Below are 25,792 nucleotides of genomic sequence, written 5' to 3' on the forward strand. Positions count from 1 at the left end.
AGATCTTTTTCCCAGTGTTGGGGAGTGCAAAACTGGAGGATATAGGTTTAAAGTGAGAGGGGAAAGATTTATAAGGGACCTAAGGGGCAACTTGTTCATGCAAAGAGTAGTGCTTGTATGGAATGAGCTGCCAGAGGAAGTGGTGGAGGGTGATACAATTACAACATTTAAAAGACATCTGGATAAGTCCATGAATAGAAAGGTTTCAGATGGATAGGTGCCAAATGTTAGCAAATGAGACAAGATTTATTTTGGATATTAAGATTACTTCTTGTGGAAACAGGCCCTTCAGCCCAACAAGTCCACACCGACCCGCTGAAGCGCAACCCACCCAGACCCATTCCCCTACATTTTACCCCTTCACCTAACACTACAGGCAATTTAGCCTGGCCAATTCTCCTCACCTGCACATTTTTGGACTGTGGGAGGAAACCGGAGCACCCGGAGGAAACCCACGCAGGCATGGGGAGAATGTGCAAACTCCACACAGTCAGTCGCCTGAGGCGGGAATTGAACCTGGGCCATATCTATTCGGCATGGACGAGTTGCACCATAGGGCCTGTTTCTGTGCTGTAAAACTCTATGATTCTATGTCCTGATTTTACAATAGAGATTTTAGCCACTCCTTTGAAGGCTGAGACTACTGAAGAAGTCTGCCGATAAATTTGTGTACAATGACTGACACCATGGAGAATTTGTGTTCCTTCTTTTGTCAGGATTTCACGTTTCGAGCAAATAGTAATTTCTATGAACACAGTAGTGGAGTTCTCATTTTGAAGCCTCTGGTGAAACCTCTGACTTCTGTATTGGCAGATTGTGTTCCTGCCATGGAAGCTTGCACTGCATTAGAAGCTTGCTTCTTGGGTCCAGCGTTGACAGAAGTTTTCCAAGTATATGTTTTTTCTTGGGATGTTGACACTGCTTGAAAGGCCAACATTTGTATGCTATTTCTGATTATCCTTGAACTAATGGCATGCTAGGCAATCTCAGAAGACTGTTAAAAGCCAACCACATTACTATGGGTCAAGGATCACATAGGATGGCAGATTTTCTTCCTTAAATAATATTATTAAGTCTGATGGGTTTTTACCACAGTCAGTGATAGATATAGTTCCACTAGCTGCTATCATGGGATATGAATTTGTGTCCCAGAACATCAGCCTAGCCTCTGCATTACCAGTCCAATGGTATTACCAGTACTCCACCATCTCCACTAACACCCTGTCTCCTGCTGTTACTGTATGCCCCTGCCATCAGCATCAGCCTCCAAGGCTATATGAAGTGTTTTTAACTGAACCTCAGTGGTGTTCCACCATTCAGCCTATAGCCAATAGGAATACATCTTTTAGATTGCTGTGATAGATAACTAAGCCCCACCAAGCTTTCAGAATATTGATTCTTAATTGCTTCCATTAACTGCCACTTAGATCTCTTGAGTTGTTAAAATAAAATTTCTGTTCTGTATGTTTTCAGCTCATATCTTTAGTCAGTTGAGAGCAAGACCCAAAATGTTTTTAAATAGCACACAATCTGCAATCTCTGACATTTTGAATACTGGGGAAGCTGGGAATGCCACAAAAACTTTGTGCAGTATCATTCGTTCCCCACCTGGGAAATGTTTAATTTCCTCCAATGTTTTGAGACTCAGCCACTTCCCTGATTTAGTGGTACATAGAAAATTAATGTACTAATGATAGAATTAGTAGCCTAAATGATTAGGGCCAGTATGGTGGGGAGTGTAAGATTGGCATGCTACACTTGCTATATTGAATGTATAAGGACCAGATAAATAAATGTGGTGCAACAGAAGTTTAAGGCTATAGTAGTTTGTTCACTCATAATATCCTGCTGCATTATAATCCAGTCATTGAACTTGACAGTGACATATAATTTTATCATCAGTTCGACGGTTTTTTGTCTTGTGTTATTTTAAAATACTTTCCATTTGAAACTGTTTGTTAATTAATGGGACTTTGCAAACTCCAAAGTCTGGAGCTGTGGGAAATGGGAAATTAATACAGTTTCATCAGTGATAGTTAAAAGCAGAAAATGCTTACATTACTGAAGTGATGTTTTGTGACTTGATTGTGAACAATGCATAAACCAGATATGAAAAGATAAATGTTAAGTGATATTATTTATTTATTCTTAAGAAATGAGTTGCTAGTCGTTATAGAGACGTACATCATGGAAACAGACCCTTCAGTCCAATTCGTCCATGCTGACCAGATATTCTATATTAATCTAGTTCCATTAAACAGCACTTGTCCAATATTACTCTAAACCCTTTCTATTCATATACCCGTCCAGATGCCTTTTAAATGCTGTAATTGTACCAGCCTTACCATTTCCTCTGGCAGCTCATTCCATACATGTGCCAGTTTCTCCATGAAAACGTTGCCTGTTAGGTCCCTTTTACATCTTTCCCTTCTCACCCTCAACCTACATCCTCTAGTTCTGGGCTCCTCCAACCCAGGGAAATGATCTTGTCTATTTACCCTATATGCCCCTCATGATTTTATAAGGTCGTCTCTCAACTTCCGACATTCCAGGAAAAATAGCCCCAAACTATTCAACCTCTCCCGATAGCTCAAACCTTCTAACCCTGGCAACATTCTTTCTGAACTCTTGTGTCTTAAGAGTTATAAGTACGGGACTGGGTTTAGTCCTAGCCCTTTAGCATCCCATTGGCGGGCCTGTAAATCATCAGTGAATAGATGAGTCTCTATGATTGTTGAGATGAACCTAATTACCTGGTGGCAAGCTCATAAATGTGATTGCTGTGGGCTTACTGCTGGATCACATGGCGGGGGGGGGCGGGGGTGCCTCTGCCATCAGGTAATCTATATCACCTGATGTCTACGTGGAAAAGGTACCATATTTAAAGGACCGCCATGCAGTTTAAATTTTTGGCATCTTAATTTCTCCGACTCCAGCAAAAAAAGATGTTCCAAGATCCAGGTAAAATAGTTGTTTGCAACCACACAGGATCATTCATTGGTATCAATGTCCATTTGAGTTCTAAGATGTCACAGTCCACCCACTATGTTCTCTCAAGCAATGGAGGAGAATAAGGATAGGGTGGATTTTCCCATGCTATCACTATCTCTCCCTTTCCCTGTAGGTATGCCCCTAACTGTCCAAGCAGTCGGGACTCAGAAGTGAAATGTCACTTAAAGTGATGGACCCTCTGCACCTCAATTGTGTGCTGCCCTTTCAAATTTTGGATCAGTTCTGTGTCCTGAACATTTTACCTATGGCTCTATCCCTCAGCCCATCAGGTCAGCAAGTTTTTACACAGAGAATTTATCTCCAGGGTGAATCCTATGCCTCTGTGACTCACTTTCCTGGATGTCCAAGGGACTGTCACTCTGAATAAAGGATACCACATGTAAGTCATCAGTTCATCGTTATTGAAAGCATGAAAGACATGTGAGTTTCACAAAATCAGTGTTGTAGGATTAACTCAAAATGAATTACATATAAATTATATGCAAATTGGCAATTGAGCATTAACTGGCATATTTCCTGTTTTGTTACCTTCCTGCTGTTGACTTAAATTGCTTACAGATAAGTTTTGAAGTATGCTGTTCAGTAACAACTTAATTGTTTAGGACAAGTTCAGATTGCATATATATTATGATAGGCATAAATTATTTTGTCTTGGTATACAGGACCTATTGGCAGTTGGTTATGGGCAATTTGGATATAAGGAACAAAGAGGGGGATTGATTTGCTGCTGGTCCCTGAAAAATCCCATGGTGAGTTGAAAAATTGTGTAATTAAAATTTGGAGCTAATTCTTACCAATGCAGACTAGAGAAAACTGAATTTTCCTTTTTGCTGTTGTAGTTAAGAATCATCTAGACTTGAAACGTTAGCTTGCTTTCTCTCCATGGATGCTGCCTGACCGGCTATGATCTCCAGCATTTTTTGTTTTCAGTACAAATTCCAGCGTCGAGAGTTATTTGCTCCTCCATTATTGACTGTCATGCAAAGGGTTACAACTAAACTGAGAATATGTGTGATATCCACCATGTGTTCAGTTCTAATTACAACCTGAGTTAGGAAGGACTTATTGTTTGTATCAACACTGTATACTTAAAGTAAGTCCTCACTTAACACCGATTTGTTCAAGCATTGGTCTTAAAATAGAGGTGATACATGGGTTTAACATTGTGAAGTTCACTACCATGTCATTTAGAGTCATAGTCATAGAGATGTACAGCATGGAAATAGACCCTTGGGTCCAACTCGTCCATGCTGACGAGATATCCCAACTCAAATCTAGTCCCACCTGCCAGCACCCAGCCCATATCCCTCCAAACCCATTCTATTCATATACCCGTCCAGATGCCTTTTAAATGTCGCAATTGTACTAGCCTCCACCACTTCCTCTGGCAGCTCATTCCATACACGTACCACCCTCTGTGTGAAAACGTTGCCCTTAGGTTTCTTTTATATCTTCCCCCTCTCATCCTAAACCTATGCCCTCTAGTTCTGGAATCCTCCACCCCAGGGAAAAGACTTTGTCTATTTATCCTTTTCATACCTTTCATGATTTTATAAACCTCTATAAGGTCACCCCTCAGCCTCCAACGCTCCAGGGAAAATATCCTCAGTCTGTTCAGCCTCTCCCTGTAGTTCAAATCCTCCAACCCTGGCAAGATCCTTGTAAATCTTTTCTGAATCCTTTCAAGTTTCACAATGTCTTTCCATTAGGAAGGCGACCAGAATTGCACACAATATTCCAAAACTCCAAGGTCTCTTTGTTCAGCAACACTCCCTTGGACAATGGTGTGTTGCCTCCCTGGTGCCAGGATCAAGAATGTCTCAGAGAGAGTACAAAATCTTCTCAAGAGGATGAGGACCCAGCAGAAGGTCATTGTACACATGGGAACCAATGACATAGGAAGGGAAAAAGATGAGATTTTGAAGGGAAAATAGAGTTAGGCAGGAATTTAGAAAAGGAGGTCCTCAAGAGCAGCAATATCTGGATTACTCCTGGTGCTGCAGGCCAGTAAGGGTAGGAATAGGAGGATAAAGCAAATGAACACGTGGCTGAGGAGCTGGTGTATGGGAGAAGGATTCACATTTTTGGATCGCTAGAATCTCTTCGGGGGTAAAAGTGACCTGTACAAGAAGGATGATTACACCTGAATTGGAAGATGACTAATATACTAGCAGGGAGATTTGCTAGAGTTGCTTGGGAGGATTTAAACTAGTAAGGTTGGGAGAGTGGTACCCAGGAAGATAGTGAGGAAAGAGATCAATCTGAGACTGGTGCAGTTGAGAAAAGAAGTGAGTCGAACAGTCAGGGCAGGCAGGGACAAAGCAGAGAACAAGATAGGACTGATAAATTAAACTGCATTTATTTCAATGCAAGAAACTTAATAAGGAAGGCAGTTGAACTCAGGACCTGGTTAGGAACATGGGACTGGGATACCGTGGCAACTACAGAGATGTGGCTCAGGGATGGACAGGACTGTTAGTTTAATGTTCCAGGATACAAATGCTACAGGAAGGACAGAAAGGGAAGCAAGAGAGGAGGGGGAGTGGTATTTTTGATAAGGGACAGCATTACAGCTGTACTGAGGGAGGATATTCCCAGAAATACATCCAGGGAAGTTATTTGGGTGGAACTGAAAAATAAGAAAGGGATGATCACCTTATTGGGATAGTATTATAGACCCCCTAATAGTTAGAGGGAAATTGAGAAACAAATTTGTAAGGAGATCTCAGTTATCTGTCGGCGGCACGGTGGCACAGTGGTTAGCGCTGCTGCCTCACAGCGCCAGAGACCCGGGTTCAATTCTCGACTCAGGCGACTGACTGTGTGGAGTTTGCACGTTCTCCCCGTGTCTGCGTGGGTTTCCTCCGGGTGCTCCGGTTTCCTCCCACAATCCAAAAATGTGCGGGTCAGGTGAATTGGCCATGCTAAATTGCCCGTAGTGTTAGGTTAAAGGGGTAAATGTAGGGGTATGGGTGGGTTGCGCTTCGGCGGGTCGGTGTGGACTTGTTGGGCCGAAGGGCCTGTTTCCACACTGTAAGTAATCTAATCTAATCTAATCTAATAATAGGGTGGTTATGGTCGGGGATTTTAAATTTCCAAACATAGACTGGATCTGCCATCGTGTTAAAGGTTTAGATGGAGAGGAATTTAAGTGTGTACAAGAAAATTTTCTGATTCAGTATGTGGATGTACCTACTAGAGAAGGTGTAAATCTTGACCTACTCTTAGGAAACAAAGCAGGGCAGGTGACTAAGGTGTCAGTGGGGGAGTACTTTGGGGCCAGCAACCATAATTCTATTAGATTTAAAATAGTGATGGAAAAGTTGAAGTTCTAAATTGGAGGAAGGCCAATTTTGACGATATTAGGCAAGAACTTTCAAAAGCTGATTGGGAGCAGATGTTTGCAGGTAAAGGTTGCAGTTCGAAAATGGGAAGCCTTCAGAAATGAGATAACGAAAGTCCAGAGAAAGTATATTCCTGTTAGGGTGAAAAGAAAGGCTGGTAGGTATAGGGAATGCTGAATGACTAAAGAAATTGAGGATTTGGTTAAGAAAAGTAAGCAAGCATATGCCAGGTATGGAGAATAGATAGAGTGAATCCAGAGAAGAGTAGAAAGGCAGTAGGAGTATACTTATGAGGGGAATCAGAAGGGTAAAAAGGGGACATGAGATAGCTTTGGCAAATACAATTAAGGAGAATTCAAATGGTTTTACAAATCCATTAAGGACAGAAGGGTAACGAGGGAGAGAATAGGGCTCCTCAAAGATCCGCAAGGTGGCCTTTGTGTGGAACTGCAGAAGATGGGAGAGATACTAAACGAGTATTTTACATCAGTTATTTACATTGGAAAAGAACATGTAGAATGTAGGGAAATAGATGGTGACATCTTGAAAATTACAGAGGAGGAAGTGCTGGATGTCTTGAAACGCGTAAAGGTGGATAAATCCCCAGGACCTGATCAGCTGTACCCTAGAACTCTTTGGGAAGCTGGGAAGTGATTGTTGGGCCCCTTGCTGAGATATTTGTATCATTGATAATCACAGGTGAGATGCTGGAAGACTGGAGTTTGGCTAACGTGGTGCCACTATTTAAGAAAAGTAATGAAAAGCTAGGGAAATATAGACCAGTCAGCCTGATGTTGGCGGTGGGCAGGTTTTTGGAGGGAATCCTGAGGGGCAGGATGTATATGTATTTGGAATGGCAAGGACTGATTGGGGATAGTCAACATGGCTTTGTGCATGGGAAATCATGTCTCAAAACCTTGATTGAGTTTTTTTGAAGAAGTAACAAAGAGGATTGATGAGGGCAGAGTGGTAGATGTGATCTATATGGAATTCAGTAAGGTGTTTGACCAAGTTCCCAATGGGAGACTGTCAGCAATGTTAGATCTCATGGAAAACAAGGAGAACTAGCCATTTGGATACAGAACTGGCTCAAAGGTAGAAGACAGAAAGTGGTGGTGGAGGGTTGTTTTTCAGACTGGAGGCCTGTGACCAGTGGAGTGCACAGGATTGGAGTGCCCATCTCCCTCAACCCTTGCTACTCATATACCCATCCAAATGTTTTTTTAATTTTGTCATTGTACCAGCCTCCACCACTTCCTCTAGCAGCTCATTCCATACACGCGCCACCCTCTGTGTAAAAACTGCCTCTTAGATACCTTTTAAATCCTTCCCCTCTCGCTGTAAACCTATGCCCTCTAGTTCTGGACTCCCCACCCCAGGGAAAAGACCTTGTCTATTTATCCTATCCATGCCCCTCATGATTTTGTAAACCTCTTTAAGGTCAACCCTCATCCTCCAACGCTCCAGGGAAAATAGCCTCAGTCTGTTCAGCCTCTCCCTGTAGCTCAAATCCTCCAACCGTGGCAACATCCTTGTAAATCTTTTCTGAACCCTTTCAAGTTTTTCACGATATCCTTTCGGTAAGAAGGAGACCAGAATTGCACACAATATTCCAAAAGTGGCCTAACCAATATCCTATACAGTTTAAACATGACCTACCAACTCCTATACTCAATTCTCTGACCAATAACGGAATGCATACCAAACACCTTCTTTACCATCCTATCTATCTGTGACTCCACTTTCAAGGAACGTTGACCTGCACTCCAAGGTCTCTTTGTTCAGCAACACTCCCTCAGACCTTACCATTAAATGTCTAAGTCCTGCTCTGATTTGCTTTTCCCAAATGCAGCATCTCGCATTTATTAAAATTAAACTCAATCTGTCACTCCTCAGCTCTTTGGCCCATCTGATCAAGATTACATTCAATTAGATTAGTAGATTCCCTACAGTATGGAAACAAGCCTTTCGGCCCAACAAGTCCACACCGACCCTCTGAAGAGTAACCCGCCCTGTCCCATATCCCTCTGCCTAATGCACCTGACACTATGGACAATTTAGCATGGCCAATTCACCTGACCTGCACATCTTTGGACCTGTGGGAGGAAACCGGAGTACCCGGAGGAAACCCACACAGACACTGGGAGAATGTGCAAACTCCACACAGACAATCACCCAAGGCTGGAATCAAACCTGGGACCCTGGTGCTGTGAGGCAGCAGTGCTAACCACTGAGCCACTGTGCATTGTTATGACACAACCTTCTTCGCTTCTATTCCACCTTCAATTTTGGTTTCCTCAGTAAACTTACTAACTATACCTCCTACGTTCATATCCAAATCATTGAAATAAATTTCCTGTTCTGTAGCCTTTACATTTCCACATATGCAAATGATACTTTCTCCAGTGCTGTTGGGGATCATTGAACCATAAAAGTATTTCATGTAGGAGCAAAATTAGGCCATTTTGCCCATCGAGTCTATTCCACCATTCCATCATGGCTGTTCTGTTTTTCAACCCATTATTCGTCCTTCTCCCATAACCTTTGATCTCCTTACTAACCAAGAACCTACATATTTTTGTGTTAAATACACTCAGTGACTTAACTTCTACATCCTTCTGTGCCAATGATTTCCACAGATTCAGCACCTATCGGCTGAAGAAATTCCTCCTCATGTCAGTTCTAAAGATTCATCCTTCACTCTGTTGCTGTGCCCTCAAGTCCTAGTCTGTTCCTTCAGCTCTCACTCCCAGTCCTCTTCCCCTGACGCCTGTTGCTATCATACATTCTCACCTTTAAATTTCCCAGTGTCCACTACTACCACCAGGAGGCCTACAGGTGGCTCCTCTTCCTCTGCTTCCATACTTAGCAAACACTGAAGTTCTTCAGCTGTTACTTGTGTTGATCATTACGTGTCACTAGATGGATCTTGGTCAGTGCAAACTAAAAGAGCTAATAATTTTTAACTTTTTAATCTATTCGCACTTAATTTGCAAAACAAAACATTTAGAATTACAATATATTTCATTTATGAATATCTTGGACATGGAGAACCTTAACTAGCAGAGTAAATAGGTAGATGAAGATTGTTTTGATTCTGAAAAGAACAAGTTAATTAGAAAAGACAGACAAGAGCATTTCAGAGAATGATCTAACTCTGAAGAATTAAACTTCATTTATTTCAGTGCAAGGGGTCTTACAGGTAAGGTTGATGACCTTGGGGTATATTTGGGAATATGAGATTAGGTGGTCATTGCTATTACAGAAACTTGGCTGAGGGATGGACAGGGCTGTCGACTCAATGTTACGGATTTCAGATGCCGTAGGAAGGATAACAAAGGGGGCAAAAGAGACAGAGAAGCGTTTTTGGTCCAGTAAAACATTACTTCTGCAGCTGGAGAAAATATTTCTGAAAAATTGTCCAGTGAAAATATATGGATTGAAATTAGAAATAAGTAAGGAATGATCAACTTGATGGGATTGTACTATCGACCCCCAAGTAGTCAAAGGGAAGTTGAAAAACAAATATGTAGAGAGATCTCAGATACACGTAAGAATAATAAGGTTGTAGGGTGATTTTAATTTTCCAGACATTGACTGGGACTACCATAATGTTCAAGGTTTGGATGGCGGAGAATTTATTAAATGTGTTCAAGAACATTTTCTTTATCAATAAGTAAATATTCCTGATAGAGAAGGAGGAGAAAGTGAGGACTGCAGATGCTGGAGATCAGAGCTTAAAAATGTGTTGCTGGAAAAGCGCAGCAGGGCAGGCAGCATCAAAGGAGCAGGAGAATCGACGTTTCGGGCATAAGCCCTTCTTCAGGAATCCTGAAGAAGGGCTTATGCCCGAAACGTCGATTCTCCTGCTCCTTTGATGCTGCCTGACCTGATAGAGAAGGAGCAAAGCTTGACCTTCTCTTGGGTAAGAAGACATAGCAAGTGACTGAAATGTTAGTAGGAGAACACTTTGAATCTAGTGATCATAATTCTACTTATTTTGAAATAGTTATCAAAATCTATATCTAGCCTCCATTTCTCTCCACAGTAAAAACTGTTGCAAAATATTCATTTAATATCCATCCCCTCTCCTAGTTATCGAAGGCTAGTTATTGAAATCGCATTCCATAACTTAAAGTTTTGAATTGGAGTAAGGTAAATTTTAATGGTATGAGACAAGAACTTTCAAAAGTCGATTGGAATCGACTGTACACAGTTGAAGGTACGTCTGGTAAGTCAGAGGCTTTCAGAAGTGTGATAATGAGAGTTTATAGCCATTATGTTCCTGTTAGAGAGAAAAGTAAGGTAGGTAGGATTAGAGAACAATGGATCAATAAAGATATTGAAGTTCTAGTCAAGAATAAAAAAGAATTATATAGACTACTGAGTTCAAATGAATCTCTTTAACAGTATAAAGAGTGTAGGGGCATTCTTAAGAGGTAGATCAGAAAGGCTCAGAGAGAATATGAGATAGCCTTGGCAAATAAGGTTAAGAATAATCCAAAGAGATTCTCCAAATACATAAAGAGCAAGAGAGTAACTAGCGAGAGAGAGGGTAGGGCTCCTTAGAGATCAAGAGGTCACCCTGTGTTGATCTTCAGGAGAGGGGAGGGGTATTAAATGATTATTTTGCAACAGTTTTTACTGTGGCGAGAGAAATGGAGGCTAGTGAACTCGTGAATATATATTGATGTTTTGAAAACAGTTCTCATGACCAAAGAGGGAATGTTGGAGGACTTAGAAAATATAAAGGTGGTTAAATCTCTGGGGCTTGATCTCGTGCATCTCAAGACATTAAAGGAAGTTAGGGAGGAAATTGTGGGGCCTATTGCAGAAATGTTTGTATCTATAACTACGGGTGAGGTGCCAGATGATGGGAAAGTGGCTCATGTTATGCCTTTGTTTAAGAAGGGATGTAAGGAGAACCTAGGAACGATTGATCTGTGAGTCTGATTTTGGTGGTAGGTAAGTCGTTGAAAGTGATTCTGAAAGATAGGATTTATATTCACTTAGAGAGCCAAGGAATGATTAGGAATAGTCAATGTGGTTTTGTGCGAGGGAAATCATGTGTTATAAACTTGATTGATTTTTTTTGAGGAATTAACCGAGGAAGTTTTATAAGGGTAGAGTGGTAGATGTTGTTTACTTAGACTTCAGTAAAGCCTTTGACAAGATTCCACATTGTAGACAAATTAGTAAAATTGATCACATGAGATTCAGGGTGAGCTTGCTAATTGGATTCAACATTGGCTTGACGGTAGAAGACAAAGGATGGTGGCAGAGGGTTACTTTTCAGGCTGGATGCCTGTGCCCTGCGGTGTTCCACAGGGATCGGTACTGTGTCCACTTTTGTTAATCTTTTATATTAATCATCTGGATGAGAATATGGGAGGCATGGTTAGTAAGTTTGCAGATACAATCAATTTTGATGATATAATGGACAATGAAGAAGGTTATCTAAGATTACAAAGAGATCTTGGTCAATTGGGTCGATGGAGTTTCATTTGTATAAGTATGAAATACTGCATTTTAGGTAATACAAATAAGGACTGGATTTATACAAATAAAAGTGGGACTCTGGGTTGTTTTCTAGAACAGAAACCTAAGGGTTCAGGTACATAATTCTTTGAAGTTAGCATCACACACAGACAGGGTGGTTAAGAAGGCACTTAGTACACTTGCCTTCATTGCTCAGACGTTTGAGTCCATTCCTGGTTACCATGTTATAGGAAGGATATTATTAAGCTGGATAGAGTTCAGAAGAGATTTACTAGATGTCACCAGGAATGGAGGGTTTGAGATAACGGCGAGGCTGGATTGGCTGGGACTTTTTTCACTGGAGCATAGGAGGTTAAAGGGTGACCTTATAGAAGTTTATAAAATCACGAGGAGTAGAGATAGTATGAATGGCAGATGTATTTTCCCTCAGGTGAGTGATTTCAAGGTTAAGGAGTATATTTTTAAGGTGAGAGGAGGAAGATTTAAAAAAAGACATGGGGCATTTTTTTTCATAGAATGGTTCATGTGTGGAATGAAATTCCAGAGGAAGTGGTGGATACAGGTGCAGTTACAAGGTTTAAAAGACATTTGGATAAGTACATGAATAAGAAGTGTTTGGAGGGATATGGGCTAAATGCATGCAGGTGGGACTAGTTTAATTTGGGATTATGGTCAGCATGAACCCCAGACGGAACAAAGGGTCTGTTTCTGTGTTTTATGACTGTATGGTCAATTGTGATAGGGGATTCTCTCGTCAGAGGCACAGACAGAAGTTTGTGCAGCTGACAGTGAGAGTTCAGAATGGTTGCCTTCCCAGGTGTCAGGATCAAGGATCTCTGAGAGTGAAGAATATTCTGAAAAGGGAGAGGGACCAACAGGAGGTCATTGTACACTTTGGAACTAATGACATATGAAGAGAAAAGGGTGAGTTTCTGAGAAGAGAATATAGGAAGTTAGGCAGAAATTTAAAAAGTAGGTCTTCAAGGGTGGTAATATCTGGATTACTCCTGATGCCACAAGCTAATGAGGGTTGAATAGGAGAATAGAGCAGATGAATGCATAGCTGAGGAGCTGGTGCAGGGGAGAAATATTCACATTTTTTAGTCATTCGAATGTCTTCGGGGATAGAAGTGACCTGGAAAAGAAGGACGATTAGACCTGACTTGGACGGGGACTAATATACTTCAAGGAGGTTTTCTAGAGCTGCTCTCTGAAGGATTTAAACTAGTACGTGGGGGTGGGAACCAGGGAGCTATTGAGCAAAGAGATTAATCTGAGACCAGTGCAGATAAGAACAGGAGCAAGTCAAACAGTCAGAAAGCAGGCAGGAACAAAGCAGAGAACGAGGTAGAACCAGTTAATTGAACTGCATTTATTTCAACTAGGCAAAAGTGAGGACTGCAGATGCTGGAAACCAGAGTTTAGATCAGAGTGGTGCTGGAAAAGCACAAAAGGTCAGGCAGCATCCAAGGAGCAGGAAAATCGATATTTCAGGCAAAAGCCCTTCATCAGGATTTATTTCAATGCAAGAGGCCTAACAGGGAATGCAGATGAACCTGGGACATGGTTAGGAACATGGGACAGGGATATCATAGCAATTACAGAGATGCAGTTCAGGGATGGACATTCAGCTGAATGTTTCAGGGTGTATATGCTATAGAAAGGACTGAAAAGGGGGCAAGATATGAGGGAGAGTGACTTTTTTGATAAGGGATAACATTACGGCTGTATTTAGGGAGGATATTTCTGGAAATACGTCCAGGGAAATTATTTGTGTGGAACTGAGAAATGAGAAAGGGATGATCACCTTACTGGGATTGTGCTTTCAACCCCCCAGTAGCCAGCAGGAAATTGAGATGCAACTTTATAAGGAGATCTCAGTTATATGTAAGAATAATAGGATGGATATGGTAGGGGACTTTAACTTTCCAAACATAGACTGGGAATGCCATAGTATTAAGGGCTTGGATGAAGAGGAATTTAAGTGTGTGTGAGAAAATTCTCTCATACAATCTGTGAATGTACCAACTAAAGAAGGTGCAAAACCTGACCTACTCTTAGATAATAAGGCCGGACAGGTGACTGAGGTGTCAGTGGGGGAGCTCTTTGGGGCCAGTGATCATAATTCTATTTGTTTTAAAGTAATGATGGAAAAGGATAGACCAGATCTAAAAGTTGAAGTTCTAAATTGGAGGAAGGCCAATTTTGATGGTATAAGGCACGAACTTTCAAATGTTGACTGGGGGCAGATGATTGCAAGTAAAGGGACGGCTGAATAATGGGAAGCTTTCAAAAATACGATAATGAGGGTCCAGAGACATTATGTTCCTGTTAGGGTGAAGGGCAAGGCAGATAGGTCTAGGGCATTCTGGATGACCCGAGAAATTGAGGTTCTGGTTAAGAAAAAGAAGGAAGCATATGTCAGGTATAGACATTAGAGATCGAGTGAATCCTGAGAAGAGTATAAAGGCAGTAGGAGTATACTTAATAGGGAAATCAAGAGGGCAAAATGGGGACATGAGATAGATTTGGCAGAAAGGTTTAAGAAGAATTCAAAGGAATTCTACAAATACGTTAAAGACAAAAGAGTAACTAGGGAAAGAAGAGGGCCATTCAAGTTCAGCAAAGCCACCTGTGTGTGGAACTGCAGGAGATGGGAGAGATACTAAATGAGTATTTTGCATTAGTGTTTACTGTGGAGAAGGATATGGAAGCCACACAACTTGGGGAAATAAATAGTGACATCTTGAAAAAATGTCCATATTCCAGAGGAGGAGGTGCTGGATGTCTTGAAACACGTAAAGGTGGATAAATCCACAGGACCTGATCAGCTGTACCCTAGAACTCTTTGGGAAGCTGGGAAGTGATTGCTGGGCCCCTTGCTGAGATATTTGTATAATCAATAATCACAGGTGAGATGCTGGAAGACTGGAGGTTGGCTAACGTGGTGCCACTATTTAAGAAAAGTATTAAGGAAAGGCCAGGGAACTATAGACTGGTGAGCCTGACTGTTGTTGGAGAGAATCCTGAGGAACAACATATATTTGGAAAGGCAAGGAATGATTGAGGATAGTCAACATGGCTTTGTGCATGGGAAATCATATCTAGCTAAATTAGTTGAGTTTTTTGAAGAAGTAATAAAGAGGATTCATTAGGGCAGAGTGGTGCACGTGATCTATATGGACTCCAGTAAGGCATTCAACAAAGTTCCTTATAGTTAGCAAGTTTAAGTCACATGGAATACAGGCAAAACTAGCCATTTGGATATAGAACTGGTTTGAAGATAGAATACAGGGAGTGGTGCTGAACAGTTGCTTTTCAGACTGGAGGCCTGTGACCAAGGGTATGGCACAGGATTGGTGCTGTGTCCACGACTTTTTGTCACTTGTACAAAATGATTTGTATGTGAACATAGGAGATACAGTTAATAGGTTTGCAGATGACATCAAAATTGGACAGCCAAGAAGGTTACCTCAGAGTACAAAGGGATTTTGGTCAGATGGGCCAATAGGGTAAGAAATGACAGAGTAGTTTGATTTAGATAGATAGGAGGTGCTGTAGTTTGGGAAGGCATATTGGGACAGGACTTATACAATTGATGATAAGGTCCTGGGGAATGTTGCTAAACAAGGAGACCTTGGAGTGCAGGTTCATAATTCCTTGAAATTGGAGACAACAGGGTAGACAGGGTAGTGAAGAAGGCACTTGGTGTGCTTGCCTCTATTGGTCAGTGCATTGAGCATAGGAGTTGGGAGGTCATGTTGCAGCTAAACATGACATTAGTTGGGCCACTTTTGGAATACCGTGTGCAATTCTGGTCTCCCTGCTATAGGAAAGATGTTGTGAAACTTGAAAGAGATCAAAAAAAGAATTACAAGGATGTTGCCAGAGCTGGTGGGTTTGAGCTGTAGGGAGAGGCTGAATATGCTGGGGCTATTTTCCCTGGTGTATCAGGGCTCAGAGGTGATCTTATAGAGTTTTATAAAATCAGGAAGGGCATGGATAGGGTAAATAGACAAAGTATTTTCCCTGGACTGGGGGAGTCCAAAACTGGAGACTGTATATTTAAGGTAAAAGGGGAAAGATTTAAAAGGGACCTAAGTGGCAATGTTTTCACACATGTATGGAATGAGCTGCCAGAGAAAGTGGTGGAGGCTAGTACAATTACAACCAACATTTAAAAAACATTTGGATGGGTATATGAATAGGAAGGGTTTAGAGGGATATGGGCCAAATGCTGGAAAATGGGGCTAGATTTATTTTAGAGATCTAGTCAACATGGGTGAGTTGGACTGTTTTCATGCTCTACGTTTCTATGCTTCTATAACTCTACTCTGATTTAACTTTTGTTGACTGTGTAAAATTGATGTTTTATATCTACAAATCATCTTTGTTTTTATTCCTGGTGGCTTGGATTTAAGTAGAACAATCATTTTAACAAGAATGTTTCTGAACTGATATGATTCAACTTCTCTTCCTCAAAAATTTATTTCTATATTTGTATTAGTGGCCTGAGCGCATTTATAACTGTGAAAGTGGTGTTACTGCTCTGGAGTTCTCTGCAGATAGCCCTAATCTGTTGGCAGTGGGCCACTATGATGGAACTGTAGCAATCTACAACATCCGTAACCCTGAAAATGGGCTAGTTCTGGATAGCAGGTAAGATTGTTGGATAATTATTGCAATTAATTTAGTGCTGTACTAGTCATACAGTCATAGAGATGTACAACATGGACTCTGACTCTTTGGTCCAACTATGTCAATCAAATATGCTAGATAAATTTAGTCCCATTTGCCTGTATTTGGCCCATATCCCCCTCAACCCTTCCTATCATTCTTGTAATACTCCCAGACGTCCTGTTTGCTGTGTTTAAATTGAGACAAATTGCATAATCACTTGCACTTTTCATTTTATTACTTCTGCAGAAAACTCCACACAGAAATTCATTTTTGGTCCAATGTCAACTTTTCAAATGTTCTTTCAACTCTTTTTAAAAATTTGCTCATGAGGTGTAGGTGTCATTGGTAAGACCAGTGCTTAATGCCCATCCCTAATTGCCTTTTAATTGAGTGGCCTCCTGGGCCATTTCAAGCTTGTTATGGAAAAGGAAAAGATGGACTGCAAAACAAGGGTTTTTGATTGGAGTAAGACAGATTTTATTAAAATAGGACAAGATCTAGCCAAAATAGATTGGGAGCAGCCACTTGGGGCTAAATCTAAGCAGAAAAATGAAAATGTTCAAAAAGGTACTCAGATGATTATCAGCCCAACATGTTCTTTTAGGGTTATATAAAGGAGCTACAAGTGCAGAGAACTGATGGCTCAGTGGTTAGCACTGCTGCCTCATTGGTTCAATTCCAGCCTGTGGAGACTGTCTGTCTGGAGTATGCACATTCTCCCTGTGTCTGCGAGGGTTTCCTCCAGGTGTTCCGGTTTCCTCCCACGGTCCAAAGATATGCAGGTTAGGTAGATTGCGCATTCTAAATTGCCATAGTGTTCAGGGATGTGTAGGTTAGATGGATTAATCAGGGGTAAATGAGGAGTAATAGGTTAGGGCAATGGGTTTGGGTGGGTTACTCTTCGGAGGGTTGATGTGGACTTGTTGTGCCTAATGTCCTGTTTCCACACTAGGGATTCTATGAACCTGGAGGTCTAGAATATTCAACATTGGATAAAAAAGAAGAGAGTGATGTATAACAGATACTAAGGGAACAATATAGTGGAGGCCCTAGAGGAGTGTAGAAAGTCCAGGGAGGAACTCAAGAAAGCAATTAGGAGAGCAAAGAGGGGAATGAGAAAATAACTGACTGGCAAGATTAGGGAAAATCTCAAAATACTCTAAGTAAATCAAGAAGTAGAGAATAACCAGGGAAAGAGTACGGCCTGTTAAGGATCAAGATAGCAGTCTGTGCATGAAACAGGAAGACATTTATGAGTGTTAGAACATAGAACGTAGAAAAGTACAGCACAGAACAGGCCCTTTGGCCCGCGATGTTGTGCTGAAACTTAATCCTAATGTAAAATATAGTAACTTAACCTATGCACCCCTCAACTCACTGCTATCTATGTGCATGTCCAGCACTCACTTAAATATCCCCAATAACTCTGCTTCCATCATCACAGCTGGCAACGCATTCCATGCTTTCACAACTCTCTGCGTAAAGAACCTACCTCTGACATCTCCTTTATACCTTCCTCGTAATATCTTCAAACTATGACTTCTCGTACCAGTCAATCCTGCCCTGGGGAAACGTCTCTGGCTATTGACTCTATCTATTCCCCTCATCATTTTGTACACCTCGATCATGTCTCCTCTCTTCCTCCTTCCTGCCCTACCAGGCAGCATCCTGGTAAACCTTCTTTGCACCCTCTCCAAGCCTCTGTATCTTTCCTATAGTAGGGCAACCAGAATAGACACAGTATTCCAAATGTGGTCTCACCAGGGACTTGTAGAGCTGCAGCAAAACCTCGCGGCTCTTAAACTCGATCCCCCTGTTAATGAAAGCCAAAACACCATTTGCTTTCTTAACAACCCTATCCACTTGGGTGGCAACTTTGAGGGATCTATGTACTTGCACACCCAGATCCCTCTGTTCCTCCACACTGCCAAGAATCCTGTCTTTAATCTTATATTCAGCATTCGAGTTCGACCTTCCAAAATGCATCACTTCACATTTATCCAGGTCGAACTCCATCTGCCAATTCTCAGCCCAGCTCTGCATCCTGTCTATGTTGCGCAGTAGCCCTCTATACTATTGGCGACACCTTCAACATTTGTGTCATCTGCAAATTTACTAATTCACTCTTCAACCTCCTCATCCAAGTCATTTATAAAAACTACAAAGAGCAGAGGTCCAAGAACAGAGCCCTGCGGGACCCCACTCAACACTGACTCCAGGCAGAATACTTTCCATCTGCAACCACTCTCAGCCTTCTGTCATCCAGCCAATTCTGAATCCAGATTGCCAAATCTCCCTGTATCCCATACTTCCCGACTTTATGTATGAGCCTACCACGGGGAACCTTATCAAATGCCTTGCTGAAGTCCATATACTCCACATCTAATGCTCGACCTTCGTCGACCTGTCTTGTCACCTCCTCAAAGAACTCTAGGATTTGTGAGGCATGACCTGCCCCTCACAAAGCCACGCTGACTGCCTTTAATCACACTATGCTTTGCCAAATAGTTATAAATCCTATCCCTCAGAATTATTTCCAAAACTTTGCTGACCACGGGCATAAAACTGGCTGGTCTGTAATTGCCAGGGATTTCCCTATTGCCCTTCTTGAAAAGAGGAACAACATTCACCTCCTTCCAATCCTCTGGTACGACTCCTGTGGAGAGTGAGGAGGCAAATATCCTCACCAGCGGCTTAGCACCTCCTTTCTCGCTTCCCGGAGCAGCCTAGGATAAATCTGGTCTGGCCATGGGGACTTATCAATCTTAATGTTTTCCAAAATTTCTAGTACCTCAACTTCATCAAACTTGATCTGGTCAAGACTGATTCCCAGCTCCTCTAAGTTTTCATTTACAACAAGGTCCTTTGGGCTTCCCCTATCTGCTCAGACTCCACACTCAAGTTCCCTCCGCTATCTCTGATCAGCTCTACCTTCTATCTTCTCTTATTCCTCACGTATGAGTAAAATGCTTTTGGGTTCTCCCTGTTCCTTCTTGCCAAGCCTTTTTCGTGCCCCCTCCTGGCTCTCCTCAGTCCATTTCTGAGCTCCTTTCCAGCAAGCCTGTAATCCTCTAAAGCTGTGGTAGATCCTTGCTGCTTCCACCTTACGTAAGCTGCTTTCTTCCTTTTGATGAGAAGTTCCTCTGTTCTCGTCATCCAACGTTCCTTAATCTTACCCCTTCTTACCTATCTCAGAGGAACAAATGTATGCATCACTTGCAACAACTGCTCCTTAAGTAGTCTCCATATGTCTGCTGTGCCCTTTCTGTGGAACAATTGCTCCCAGTTTGTACTTCCCAACTCCTGTCTGATAGCATCATAATTTCCTTTTCCCCAATTAAGCATCTTCTCTCGGTAACTGCTATGGTAAATGTGAGGCAGTTGTGGTGACTGTCACCAAAGTGTTTTCCCATCGCGAGATCCGACACCTGACCTGGTTCGTTGCAGAGCACCAAATCCAAAATGGCCTCTCCCCTCGTTGGTCTGTCTACATACTGAGTAAGGAAACCCTCCTGAATACACCTGACAAAAACGGCTCCATCCAAACCATCTGCACTTAGGAGGTTCCAGTCGATGTTGGGAAAGTTGAAGTTACCCATAACAACAACCCTGATACTTTTGCATTTTTCCAGAATTTGACCGCCTAGGAGATCTTCAATCTCTCTACTGCTATTAGGCGATTTGTAGAAACCCCCCAATGTGGTGGCTGTTCCCTTGCTGTTCCTAACTTCCATCCATGCTGACTCAGTAGACAAACCTTCCTCAACAACCTTAGTTTCTGTAGCTGTGATGCACTCTCTGATTAGCAATACTACACCCCCTCCTCTTTTTCCACTCTCCCTGTTCTTATTAAACGTTCTAAACCCTGTAACATCAGGCAACCATTCCTGCCCCTGTGAAACCCACACCTCCGTTATGGCCACAACATCGTAGTTCCATGTTCTGATCCATGCTCTAAGTTCATCACTCTTGCTTCAGACTCTCCTTGCATTAAAGCAGACACACTTTGTTTCATCACATGCGAAACCTTCCTCGTAGATTCAATATATCCTGTCGCTGTCCCGTCTGCAACTGGCCCCCTCTCAGACATGTGGCTCTGATTCCCAACCTCTGCCAAACTAGTTTAAACCCTCCCGAATCACACGAGTAAATCTCCCGCCTAGAACATTTGTGCCCCTCCAGTTCAGGTGCAACCCGTCCTTCATATACAGGTCCCACCTTCCCCAGAAGGTATCCAATGGTCTTGGTATCTGAAGCCCTCCCTCTTGCACCAGCCTCGCAGCCACATGTTAAGCTGCATTCGCTGACTGTTCCTCACCTCACTGACTCGTGGCACCGGTAGCAAACCTGAGATCACTACTCTACTCGTCCTGCTCTTCAGCTTCCAATCTAGTTCTCTGTAGTCACTTTTCAGATCCTCAATCCCTTTCCCGGCTACATCATTGGTGCCAATATGTACCACGATTTCTGGTTGCTCACCCACCCCCTTCAGAATCTTGTAAACCTGATCAGCGACATCCCGGACCCTGGCACCAGGGAGGCAACATATCTTCTGCGAGTCCCGTTCCTGACCACAAAATCTCCTGTCAATCCGTCTAACTATTGAGTCCTACCACTAGCGCTTGTCTACTTTCCCTCCTTCCCTTCTAAGCCACAGTGCCAGGCTCAGTGCCAGAGGCCTGACAACTATGGCTTTCCCCTGGTAGGCTGTTCCCACCAGCAGTATCCAAAATGGTGTACTTATTGCTGAGGGGAATGGCCACAGGGGATCCCTGCTCTGACCACCAGTTCCCTTTCCTCCCCCTGAGAGTAACCCAGCTGTCCTTATCCTGTGTCTGGGGAGTGACTACCTCCCTGTACATCCCCTCAATTTCCTCCTCAGCCTCCTGGATGATCAGTAGTTCATTCAGCTCCCTAACTTGGTTTTTGAGGAGCTGAAGTTGAGCGCACTTCCTGCAGATGTAGTCGGCAGAGAGGTGTGAAGTGTCTCTCACTGGCCACATTCTGAACATGCAACTGCCCTAACATCCATATGAGGCTACTCTGAAAGCCCACACAGAACTAAAAGGAAGAGAAGAAAAAAAAGAGAAACCTGAAAACTTACCTAGCTTACAGGCTCTAAGTAAGGTTAGAGGAGGTGGGTGGGAGGGAGGCCCTACAATGCAGGGTCTCGAGTTTAGGTCTCACCCACTTAAAACTTTCCCAGAGGTCCTTCGCTCCTCCCTTACACCTCTCGGCAAATGGAGGACCCAACGCTTGAAGTAAGTCTTTTTAAACAGTTAGACTCACCTTCCCAGAAGTCCTTCGTTCCTCCCTTGCACCTCTCGGCAAATGTGTTAACTGAGTACTTCACACCTTTCTTTACTTGGGAGAAGGAGGATGCAAGTACAGATTTGAGATGTTGGACTGTGAAATTCTTGAGATTATTGATACAAGAAATAAGGAGATATTGGAGGTTTTGGCAGATTTAAGACTGGACAAGCCCCCAGGTCTGGATGAGTTGTATCCCAGGCTACTGTTGGAAATGGAGGGAGGAAATCATTGGAGCCTTGACTCAATTTTTTAAATCATCTCTGGCCGCAGCGAGGGTACCAGAAAACTGGAGGACAGCTAATGTGGTTCCATATTTCAAAAAGGATAGTAGAGATGAACCAGGGAATTACAGTAAATTTCAAAACAGTAGTAGGAAAACTGTTCATTCAAATTCTGAAGGAGATAATTAATCTCTACTTGGAAAGGCAAGGTTTGGTCAGGGATAGTACCATGGCTTTGTCAGATGGAAGCAATGCCTAAAACATCTGGTGGAATTTTGAAAGGAGGTGATCAAGTATTTGAATGAGGGTGGTGCAGTTGATGTTTGATTTTATTGTTGTCACATGTACCTGAGTACAATAAAAAATTTCATTTTGCAAGCAGTACAGGCAGATCTTAGCATACAAGGACATACAGGTTAAAGGTGTTTTGACAGAGCAAGGCATACAAGATTACAGTTGCACTGGAGGTGGACAAAAACAAGATCAACATTAGATTTGAAATTAGAGAGTTCCATTCCGCAGTCTAATAGCAGGGAAGGAGCTGTTCTAAAACCTGTTGGTACGTGTGTATAAGCTTCTGGATCATCTGCCTGATGAAAGAAGATGTAAGAGAGTACTACTGGAGTGGGAGGTGTCTTTGTTGGCAGCCTTTCTATGGTAATGTGAAGTATTAATAGAGTCCATGGATGGGAACTTAGTTTTCGTGATTGTCTGGGTTTGTACACAACTTTCTGCAATTTTGTCCAGTCCTGGGCAGACCAGTTCCTCGACCAAGCCATTATGCACCCAGATAGAATACTTTCTATGATGCGTCTGTGAAAGTTGGTGACAATCCTTATGGATGTACTGAATTTCCTAAGCCTCCTGAAGAAGAAGAGGCATTGAGTGCTTTCTTAAGCATCGCCTATGCATGGGAGATTCAAGGCAGATTGTTGGTTATCATCACAGCTAGAAACTTGACATTCATAACCCTCTTCACCTCAGCACTATTGATGTAAATAGGGGTGTGTCCTTCTTTCTGAAATCAACGATCAGTTTTGCTGACGTTCTGAAAGAGATTTTTTTATCATTGCACCATGATACCAAACCCTCTCTCTCCTTCCTGTATTCTCACACATAATTGTTTCATCTTCAGCCTACAATGATGTTGTCATTGGTGAACTAGTTTATGTGGATTTCAGAAAGGTCCTTAACAAGATTCCATATAAAAAATTGTTAAAGAAGAAAACATTTCATGGGTTCCTGAGTAACTTGGTAACCTGGATCCACAATTGGCTTAGTCAATGTAGAAGGCTATGTAACTAGAGCCAGTGTCCAGTTCTCAGTGCTTGCCACATTCCCTCTGAACTATACATCCAATCCTGTGATGCATACTTAATGATGAACAACTTTGTGGACAACCCTTGGTCTTCCCATGATCTTATGAAGTTTGCTAGGCATTCTTATCACCTATCATTGGGCTTTCACAATACATTTTACACAACCACATTCCAATACTGAAATCTGTCCCCAAGTATTTAACGTTCCTGCTATCAAGCCTCCCTGTTATCAGGAACATTCTGTACTAATGTTATACAACCATCTCTGCCAGCAGAATGGGGTTTCCTCCCTAGTGTCTAAGGTTGCCTCTCCATAGGTATTCAAATAAATTCCCTGATGTTCATTTGTTGACTGCATTTATAATTCCAATATAGCCATATAGGTTTACTTAAAAAGTCTTGATCATTGTGGGATCAGACTCTTCTCTTTTACAAACATTGAACTAGTTGGTAAAAGGCAATTAAAATGTGAACAGGAGAATCGACGTTTCGGGCATAAGCCCTTCTTCAGGGCCTGAAGAAGGGCTTATGCCCGAAACGTCGATTCTCCAGTTCCCTGGATGCTGCCTGACCTGCTGCACTTTTCCAGCAACACATTTTCAGCTCTGATCTCCAGCATCTGCAGACCTCACTTTCTCCCCAATTAAAATGTGAAGCTGAGCTGTACATCTCTATGACTCTATAAGTCAGGCACTATCAGAGGAGCAGGACAACTGGCGTTTCGGGTCATGTCCCTTCATCAGGACTGGGGAGGAGGAAAGGAACTCATAAATAAATAGAGGGAGGGGATCCGGGCTGGGTGAAGGATAGATAGGATGATGTTGTGGATGCAGGTAGGGGATTATTGTGATTGGTGAGTGGGAAGGGTGCAGAGGATAAGTGAGAGGGAAGATGGACAAGTTTAGTCAAGGAGCGGGGAGGAGAGGGAAGGCTGGACACGGGATGTGGTTGGCGTTGGGAAATTTTGAAACTGGTGAACTCTATATTGAGGTTATTGGGCTGTAAGCTCCTGAAGCAGAATATAAAGTGTTGTTCCTCCAGTTTGCGTGTGACCTCATTTTTACAGTGGAGGAGGCCCAGATGGACATGTTGCTAAGGGAGTGGGAGGGGAGTTGACATGGCTAGCAGCTGGAAGGTGGTGTTGATTGGAGCTTACAGAGCGCAGATGCTCTGTGAACCAATCCCTGAGTCTGCACCTTGTCTCACTGATGCTGAGGAGACCACGTCTGGAGCAACAGATGCAATAGGCCAGGTTGGAAGAAGTGCCGGTGAATCCCTGCCGGATTTGGAATGATTGTTTGGAGGGAGGTGAGAGGGGAGATACAGGGACAGGTGTTGCCCTTCCTGCAGTTGCAGGGACTGGTGCCAAGTGTGGAGGAGAGATTGGCGGACAGTGTGGAACTGATGAGGGAGTCATGGAGTGAATGGTCCCTACGGAAAGCAGATGGGGTGGGAAAGGAAATATCTCTTAGGTGGTGGGGTCTGACTGTAGGTGGCAAAAATAGCAGAGGATGATGCATTGGATTTGGAGATTGGTGGGGTGATATGTAAGGATCAGGGCGACTCTATCCTTATTGTGGTTGAGGGTAAGGAGTTTGAGGGCATACGTGCAGGAAATCTGAGATGTCCTGAAGTGGAATCCATCATCCTGGGAGCAGATGTGGCGGAGGCGAAAGAGTTGGGAGTATGAGATCACATTTTAGCAGGAGGACGGGTGAGAGGAGGTGTTGTCAGGTAGCTGTTGGAGTCAGTGGGTTTGAAATGGATGTCAGTGCTAAATCAGTTATCGGAAATGAAGGTGGAAAGGTCCAGAAAGGGGAGGGAGACGTTGGAGATAGCCCAGATGAACTGTGGACGGGTTGGAAGGTGTGGATGAAATTGATGAATTGTTCGAGCTCCTCGTGGAAGCACGAGGCGGCGCCGATACAGTCATCAGTGCAGCAGAGAAAAAGGTGAGGGATGATGCCAGTGCAGCTGCAGAAGAGGGATTGTTCTATGTATCATATGAAGGGTCTTTTGCAAGGTTTTTCTGGAGTGTTTCTCATCAGAACCAGTCTCTTTATCCAAGGTGATTGTCTAGAGAGTCTAGTTAAATTCTCAATATTTAATTCACTTAAAACTATTGCAAATTATCATATGAGTATAAATGTGTTTACACTAAATGTACTGTTAATTACCTAAAGGGTCTTAATTAGTGTTAGTGCAGTTCTCCCCATCTGTTCATTCTAAATAACATGTTTTACATTGGGTTGCTAAATACTTTGATCCGAGCTTTCTAATCGGAAATGTAAACATCAAAAACATTTGAAATAAATGCACAAAAGCCAGTATCCTGTCACCAAATCACCCTTAATGTATTTGTGGCCAGCCAGCCCGGAGTCAGTCTCCTGAACTGAAGAGATTC

At 42.6% G+C, this 25,792-nt stretch overlaps 1 protein-coding gene across 4 annotated transcripts in view; it reads left to right on the top strand.

The window, feature by feature from the left end:
• The window catches only part of dnai4 (dynein axonemal intermediate chain 4), a 122,094-nt gene that overhangs the window by 47,995 nt on the left and 48,307 nt on the right, over positions 1–25,792 (top strand). For 3 of the 4 annotated variants that reach the window (XM_043699392.2, XM_043699396.2, XM_087990673.1), the window contains 2 exons: positions 3,675–3,761; positions 16,363–16,514. In XM_043699392.2, coding sequence (XP_043555327.1) covers positions 3,675–3,761; positions 16,363–16,514 — 239 coding nt within the window. The remainder of the gene's footprint in view (positions 1–3,674; positions 3,762–16,362; positions 16,515–25,792) is intronic. The other variant, XM_087990674.1, reaches the window with a different exon arrangement.

The sequence above is a fragment of the Chiloscyllium plagiosum genome, unplaced genomic scaffold, assembly GCF_037043375.1.
Source record: "Chiloscyllium plagiosum isolate Xiang-an unplaced genomic scaffold, Cpla_swu_hap1 HiC_scaffold_9, whole genome shotgun sequence".
NCBI classification, from domain to species: domain Eukaryota; kingdom Metazoa; phylum Chordata; class Chondrichthyes; order Orectolobiformes; family Hemiscylliidae; genus Chiloscyllium; species Chiloscyllium plagiosum.